Here is an 8,695-nt window from a genome sequence, read left to right as displayed (position 1 = left end):
ATATTAAGATATTTATCAAATAACAGTACATAAATGGTGACTTTAGATGAAAATTCTTGTTTTCCCATACGTATTCACAAAATTCAAACTCGCTCAGTCGCTGATTCATCTAAGAATGCAAGTGAATACAAACTGCGGTGAATCCGTGCACCCATGGTGGATAACCAACATATAAGAATATATCGTGCACCCATGTTGAAATATCATTTTAATTATTCAGTTTCATAGCTAACGTCTTCAAATTTGAATAAATAAGTTCTCTATTCATAATAAGTTTACTCATACTAGTTTAGTATAAAACATATTTATCACCTAAAACTACTCGATTACTCGAAGGGACATGTATTAAATCTAACATAACTTTTACAAATCTTGATGAAATTTCGCCAAATTTTGACAGAAAGTTCGATTATAGTTGAGCAACAAAACAGACCAAAAAAATTGGGAGTCAAGTACTTGAAGCGCCACACAGCGGCCAATCCGATAACTTTTTCTTCAAATCTTCACGACTTCGCATCGAAAATCAATAATTTCATAACGAATGACACACTTCTGCCCACCATAAATTAACTAGGACTCATTGTCTTGAATGTAGCTTGCAAATGAAACCAAAAGCAAGCGAAAATTTTTTATCTTGTTTGAGTTATAGGGTTGTGAATTTTACCAGTCATTTTGACTGGTCACGGTCCGAGTGTCCATGGCGAAATTTTTCTCGCTTACTAAAAGAGCTAGTGAAATAAAAAATACACAGTTTTGTAGAGATTCAAAATTCATGAAAAGTCGTATTTTTTGCGAATTTTTAAAGCGAAGTATGCAAAAGATATTCAACAAACAAAGTGTCCAACCAGTCATTTTGACTGGTGCGGTCTTTCTAGTGTTAATGAAACGCTTCTAAATATTTTCCTGGCAGTAATAAAAACAAAAATATATGGGATGGGAGGTGCAAAATCTATAACTTTGAAATTTTCAAACAAAGCTTGCAGCGATCTAATGTACACAATGTATGTTTATCAATATTGGCTAGATCGAGTTACTCTGTAATTAGGTATCACAAGTCACAACTTGAGCAGAAATCTGTTAATATAAATAAATGGCTCCGCAACTAAATGTGGCAGTGTCTGCACCAAGTTTCCAATAATGATCACGAAATTTGTACCGTTTTTTCTAGCTTTCGTAGTTCAAACAAATGCCGAAGAGTGCATTGACCACAGATTTCATGCAAGAAATTTTCAAATACATTATGCATTCCAATTATTTAGTTAAAATCAATTTTTCTAGGGTTCAGAAATTATGAAATGCTGTTTAATGCCGTCTGGATTACCACCGGAATCACTAACGGGGTGCATAAAAGAAGCAGAGCAGAAAGTTCCTGACAAAGATTTAAAGAATTACTTTGCAGTAAGTTGTTTTATCTATAAAATTTCGTTACGGAAATTAAAAACCATATCGTTTCGAACAGTGTGTCTCTGAATGCTTCTTGAAAAAAGTTGGCGTGTTGGTCTATAATAGTGTTAATATGAAACAAGTCGAAAGATACATGGAAGAACTGGAGCCAACTGCCAGGGACTTAAGAATGGATGTTTGGGATGTTTGCGCGAAAGCCGTACCCGGAATTTTGAAAAATAATATCGGGCACAACCTGAAGTGTCATCCGTTAGCCTCTCAATTAAAAACCTGTGTGAGCTACTTGACAAACCGTCACTGTCCCGCAGTATATTTGAATGACCAAAGTGAGTGATTTTGTTGAAAGGTTGTTAGTCAGTTCTTATTTGTCCTTTTTTCAGGTGAAATATGCAGAAAAATACGTTCCGGAGTTAAACCTTGTGAAAATTGATGCAATAGCAAAACATGCAAACCAGGTTTTTGTGAAGAACCCGATCAATGGGGGGGTGGAGGATTTTTTTTTTAATTCTGATTTAGCTGAAACTAATAACAGTACCTAAAATACAAAATAAAAATTAAAATATATTTCTTTTCACTTAAGATTATCACAAACTCGAAATAATCATAAACTTGACTTAAACAGTTCAAAATAATTCAGAATCAATGTTTAAAATTAACGTTTTTTTTCGGTAATTAATTTATAAATAATTCAAAGTAATGATTCTTATTCTGAACTAGATATATTGCATCAATATTTACGAAATACAGAAAACGAATGCAAATTCAAATTTTGAACCTAAATTTAAAGTTTAAGGCATAACAATCACTGCAAAAAAATCGTGTACATTGATTATAACACCAGATTTGAAATGAAATTCAATCGAAATTTCTATATTAATTGCAGAGTAGGTTATGATTAAAAATTGTCAAGCAAAATGATAAAAATCAATAATTATTTATGTATGTTGTATGTATGTTGATTATCCATCATGGGTGCACGGATTCACCGCAGTTTTACCAAAGCATGAACATCTTAACATTCTTACATTATTCAATTCAATGTGTTTCATACCCGGCACCATGGCTTCGTGTTTTCTGTTTTGGATGAATGTTTCGTGTTACTGTATTAGTTTATTCTGGAAGAATGTTTCAATCATCTCCAAACCAGTTGAAAATTTATAAAATTTACAATTCTATAAATTTACTCAGGCATACCGGCATCCTTGTATATACCTGGCCAGTTTCCAGATGATTGATCATTTCGTTATACAAGAATATAATGATTACGAAACTTAATGTACACTTTCACGTCTTACCTAGTTATAGGACTTCAGCCCATAACTTACCTAACCCACCCTGATAATAATCCCAATTCACTTCTCTTTATAAACCTCTTATTGGTATTCTGATCACTCCTTTCTTTACTCCCACTGGGTTTTTTTTAACGAATCACCCTGTAGTAACCACATTCTTTGCCTTCTATGTGGGCTTATACTTTTATTTTTCTCTTCACTTCACTACTTTATCTTCACTAAAAACTTCCTCCCTCCCCCACTTGCTGGAAACCAAGGGTTGTTTTTTTCAAAATAAGATTTAAACCCCTTCGTTTTTTCCCATAAACTGAGCACACATCTTCCACAATTTCAAATCCTGTAATAAAGGCTGTAGACCAGGCATGTACCGCAATCATTGACAAACGCTCATATCATATCAATCACCTTAATCCTCTCAAATTTTGTCACCGCGGATTTAGCTTTGAGCGCAATGACTCAATATTAAAAGAACAGTTTTTAATTTTCACTCCATTTCCCCCCTTCTCCAATCACCCCTATTTATTGGCTATTATTGGCTCATCTTTCCATTGCGCAAAGCATTTGATAACTTCATAATAACCATAACCATTCCTTGGATAATTTTCAAATTATTTGTGCTGTACAAACCAAACCGCAAATCGACGAAAAATTGATAACTTTACGCCAATCCAGAAAAACGTAGCAGGCCATGATTTACTCCATGCCCATATCACACATCACAATTTAGCGCAGTTGAATAACTCGATACCCCACACCATTCTTTTCCACAACCAACATAAATACCACTTCCTCACCCCCGCTACCCAACGCTTGCTTCAATTTTTTTCATACTCTTCCCTCGTTTCGCCACGCCAAGCGCCCGGGAGACATGTTCGGACATGTCTTGGCGTCTTTTGTCAATTTAACTATGATTGCCACTCAAACCCGATGTTATTCTAGTTTTAACACTTTTAGGCACTATCGTTAAAGTTTTCTTTTCCTGGAATCATTTAATCAAACGGTTCCAGCATACCGCACATTTATAAAATTAGAAAATAACGACTGGAATAACCGTCATAACTAAAAACCAAACATTCACAGAGAAAACGGGACTTTGCACACCATTTTCTTCATTCGAGAGCTTTCCTCTGAGCGCACAATTTCAATTTCTTCCATAAATGAATTGATTTAAAAATATGATTCATATCATCGGTTAATTTTCGGATGTACTACGATTCTCGTTTTTCTCTAAACCATCGAACCAAAACTGAATTTTGTTCACCGACTCGCCAAGCACTACGCGTAGGAAAGGAGCAAATAAACAAACGAACCGAACTGCTTGAGCTCTCGCGCACGACTCATAAAAATCAATAATTATTTAACACTAAACGTACCGGAGGCGGTCAAATGACGGTTTTTGAACTTTAAACGATGATTACGCCCTATATAATTGTTTTTTCGCAAATTTAACGACAGGACTTTTTTTGTTTTTGAAATGCAAGTATTTTTGCGTTTTTAAATTTTTTTTTAAGTGTTACGGTTTTCGAATAACGTATGTGGTATACCTATTCATACCACGAGCGGTCAAATGACGGCAAACACCGTTTTCGCTAAAACTCCCTTGTTTCTCAACCGATTTCTACCAAATTTATAGTTTTGAAAAGCTTATAATTCGACTCAAATATGTTTCTCAGACAATTTTCAGCTACAATCAATAACTTTAAAGTTATTTACAGTACAAGAAAAATTTTATGAAAAAACATGCTTCAGGAAAAAGGTTGTAAATCAGTTATTAAGAGCTCGAAAAAAATTTCACTTAGTGCCTGAGAAAGCTGAAGTTAGAAGCTATATTTTGCACATATGAAAATTTTTTTTAAAAATTTTCTAAGATCATGGCTACAAAAAATGTAAAAAAGTTGTGTAAAACCCGTACTTTTCAATCAATCAACCGCCAAAGCTGTTCCTGTTACAGTAGAAAATTTTGAAAAAGTGAATTGAAAAGTAGACGTAATTTGTCACATTTTGGCATCTTTAGATTTTTGAAATACGAAGTACATAAGTTATGACGACTTTTCAAAGGTAGTCATTTTTCGAACTTTTTATGAATCTGGATTTTCTAAGACAATTCCTACACCTAAGCTCAGCTTTGCACTGGATTTTGAGTACGTTAACGTAAGGTTTAGGCAATAAAACTATATGCAAAAGAAAGCAAATTTCATGCCGGTTCTAGTGGTGTAACTGTATTGGCGGTGAAATGCTTAGCAAAAATATGATAAATAAAACAGTGAACTAGTTTCTGAATTTTGAGAAGTCAGCACAAATTCTTGCTTGGCAGACGGGCGCAGTGGGTGGTAATATCTCAAAGCTATTTTGCACACGAAGACAGGTGAAAGGAAACGAAAAAATAAACGAGCATTCGCTCAAATTTTCTGGTTTTACTTTCAGAAATATATTTATTTTATTTTTGTAAAGCATTGCACCGCCAATGCAGTTACATCACTAGAACCGGCATGAAATTTGCTTTCTTTTGCATATAGTTTTATTGACTAAACTATACGTTAACGTACTCAAAATCCAGTGCAAAGCTGAATTTAGGTGTAGGGATTGTCTCAGAAAATCCAGATTCATAAAAAGTTCGCAAAACAACTACCTTTGAAAAGCCGTCAAAAATTATGTATTTAGTATTTTGAAAATCTAAAGATGCCAAAATGTGACAAATTACGTCTACTTTTCAATTCACTTTTTCAAAATTTTCTACTGTAACAGGAACAGCTTTGGCAGTTGATTGATTGAAAAGTACGGGTTTTACACAACTTTTTTACATTTTTTGTGGCCATGATCTTAGAAAATTTTTAAAAAAAAATCCATATGTGCAAAATATAGCTTCTAACTTCAGCTTTCTCAGGCACTAAGTGAAATTTTTTTCGAGCTCTTAATAACTGATTTACAACCTTTTTCCTGAAGCATGTTTTTTCATAAAATTTTTCTTGTACTGTAAATAACTTTAAAGTTATTGATTGTAGCTGAAAATTGTCTGAGAAACATATTTGAGTCGAATTATAAGCTTTTCAAAACTATAAATTTGGTAGAAATCGGTTGAGAAACAAGGGAGTTTTAGCGAAAACGGTGTTTGCCGTCATTTGACCGCTCGCGGTATGAATAGGTATATACAAAGTGTCGGTATGTTTAGTGTTAATATATTTAATGACATTTCTTTTCTTAATTTTCAATTGCAGGGTTGATTGAAAAATTTCTCTGTAACATCTAAAGTTTAAATAAATATTAAAACACAATATGAAATGTGATTCATCTATAAGGTAAGACATTTTCATTTTGAACTTATAAGAGTTTCATAAAAATACATAAATGATGTTTGAATTGAATTTTATAATAAAAAAAATGTTCCATTTTATTTCAAGAGTGCCAGTAATCAAAGTAACAGATAACTTTTTTATATTCATATTATTCCAGTGATCAGAATGAAAGGCTACAAAAGTTTGAATTTTTTTCATTACGTCATAACCGATTCCAAAAAGATGAATTACCATAAAATAACAAACAATAAAAATAAGTGAAACGATTTTGAAATTTCAAGCACAAATATAGTTTAAAAATTCAAGTACTGAGTATTTTGTCGCCGTTGATTGAAAAATAGGGTCCCAGAGAAGATAAAAGGTTGTTTTTTTTCAATTTTAAACTTCATTTTACAAATTTTTAACCTAATTACAACATATATGATAACATTCTTACATTTATTATAGTAAACAGGTTGAAACTAAACATGTTTCAAGATTTGTTTTAAAATGATTTTTAAATACTTTTTTTTATTCCACCTATACTCTCTGGTAATTCTCTGGAACTAAAACAAACTAGGACATATTAAATGCACTAAATTATACGCTATAGTTTCAACCACTTACCAAAGATCTGCTTTTTTTAATAATTTTATTCGGGAATACCACACTTCAGAGTTTCATCAGGATCATTTAATTTTAATTTAGGATCATTCTTGAGAATTTTCTCCACCCATTGCCAAACTACATGTCAATTTACAAACAATTATCTATGAAAGTTAGTATATTGCTTGCCACACAAATCACAAAGCTTGTTGTAAAGTTTAACTTTTTTTCAAATTAACTTCATTAAGGCTAGGAATGCCCATGATTTTGCTTCTATTTAATGTCAAATAGTTTTTAATTTTATTTTTTGTTAACGAGCTTTGATCACCGCTGATTCTTATTGGCTTTTCTAGTTGATGCTTTTCGGTGAATTTGAAATCAAATTAAAACAATTCTTTTGACGTTTCGGCCTACTACCTTCAGCCATCCTCAGAAAACTATATTATAAACAAAAACTTAAATTAATACAAAAAATTCTTCACAATATTCCATCACAATTTCACTGCACTTTTGCACTTACGATTTGTATCGCCGCGTGCTTCCTGAACGGCTGTCTTACTTGATTTAAGTCCGGTTTTGAATCTCTTCTAGCAGCTGGCGTCTATCATTCCCGGTGTTGTCGTGATGTTGTTTGTTGTCGTCGTGTTCGGTGACGTCGTTTTTGAACCCGTGTGGTATATTCAATTCCTTGTGAATGCGGGAAAGAATACTGTGGACAAACACCTCAAACTCTGGAAAAAAGGATTTAAAATCATAAAACGAGTCTCAAACAAAACACCAGAGCCACAGGATTGACACAACATGCCATAGAACAGAACCATTAGTTTAACTTCGAAAAAGCTTATATTTTAGAAAGAGTAAACCAAGAAGGAAAACGAAAAACAGCTGAAACACTACACATAAAACTCAAAAAAGGAAGAACAGTAAACATCAAACAAGATTCGATTGAAATTTCTAAAATATATAGCTCTATTATTAAAAAACTAAGAGAGACGCCACAATTCGCAACTAAAACGACGGATTCAAAAACGACGTCACCGAACACGACGACAACAAACAACATCACGACGACACCGGGAATGATAGACGCCAGCTGCTAGAAGCGATTCAAAACCGGACTTAAATCAAGTAAGACAGCCGTTCAGGAAGCACGCGGCGATACAAATCGTAAGTGCAAAAGTGCAGTGAAATTGTGATGGAATATTGTGAAGAATTTTTTGTATTAATTTAAGTTTTTGTTTATAATATAGTTTTATGAGGATGGCTGAAGGTAGTAGGCCGAAACGTCAAAAGATTTGTTTTAATTTGATTTCAAATTCACCGAAAAGCATCAACTAGAAAAGCCAATATTTTATTTTTTCCATATGCTTCCGCACTAAAATTTCGGGATATTTGTCTTCTATCTGGCGCTTAATTTATAAATCGTTGATAAATTTACTAAAAAGTTCTCGTGTGCTAAAAACTACATCTTGTGGGAGATTTTTCGCTATGCCAATCCATTTCTTGGAATTGATTGTTACACCGTTAAGATTATTTTTGATGAAAAAATGTTGGAATCTTGAGTCATCATCTATGTACTATCAATCTTTTAATGAAAAGTGCTTTTCACTGATTTTCAGGGTCCAGGTTGTCAAGCTTCTTCTAAGGACTTCTAAGGTCGTAAAAAATCTAGCTGATAACGACAGGCAAAATCTGGCGAGAGTCCACGTGCGAAGAGAACTAAGAGAATTTTATTGAAGAGTCGATGGTTAAACATGAAAACCTATTATACTCTACAACGTTCTTTTACTATCAGTTCGAAAACTGCACCGAGGATAGGAAAAGGATGATTTTAGCTGCGGGCCTTGTGAGCCCGTGACTACAAAAAACATAAGCAACGAACAACGAACAACAAATTTCGGATGGAAATCGGCAAAGACCCACGCGACGAAAAGGGACTAGCGATTGGAAACTTGGAACATAGAACTGCCGATCTCTAAACTTTGTGGGCAGTACCCACGTGCTCTCCAACGAATTGAAGAGCCGCAAATTCGACATCGTAGCACTGCAGGAGGTATACTGGAAGGGCTCCACGGTACGAACGTACCCAGATGGTTGTGCCATCTACCAGAGCTGCGGCAA

The 8,695-nt window shown here is 33.8% G+C and overlaps 1 protein-coding gene across 1 annotated transcript; it reads left to right on the top strand.

Moving 5' to 3' along the window:
• Positions 1–1,127: 1,127 nt before the first annotated feature.
• On the top strand, positions 1,128–1,931 carry LOC129743595 (uncharacterized). The gene is made up of 4 exons (XM_055735660.1): positions 1,128–1,218; positions 1,279–1,398; positions 1,460–1,730; positions 1,785–1,931. Exons 1-4 carry the CDS (start codon positions 1,138–1,140, stop codon positions 1,832–1,834), a joined length of 522 nt encoding a protein of 173 aa, XP_055591635.1. The 5' UTR covers positions 1,128–1,137; the 3' UTR covers positions 1,835–1,931.
• Positions 1,932–8,695: the final 6,764 nt, after the last annotated feature.

The sequence above is a fragment of the Uranotaenia lowii genome, chromosome 2 (genome assembly GCF_029784155.1).
Source record: "Uranotaenia lowii strain MFRU-FL chromosome 2, ASM2978415v1, whole genome shotgun sequence".
NCBI classification, from domain to species: Eukaryota; Metazoa; Arthropoda; class Insecta; order Diptera; family Culicidae; genus Uranotaenia; species Uranotaenia lowii.
Note: the sequence above shows the minus strand (reverse complement) of the source record. Positions and strands in the feature narration are given on the sequence as shown.

Bases quoted from the DNA above. Each gene is read 5' to 3' on its own strand.
- LOC129743595 (XM_055735660.1), top strand. From the start codon at position 1,138: ATGATCACGAAATTTGTACCGTTTTTTCTAGCTTTCGTAGTTCAAACA. The intron at 1,399-1,459 runs GTAAGTTGTTTT...CGTTTCGAACAG, and splicing joins ATTTAAAGAATTACTTTGCA to TGTGTCTCTGAATGCTTCTT. The intron at 1,731-1,784 runs GTGAGTGATTTT...TCCTTTTTTCAG, and splicing joins AGTATATTTGAATGACCAAA to GTGAAATATGCAGAAAAATA.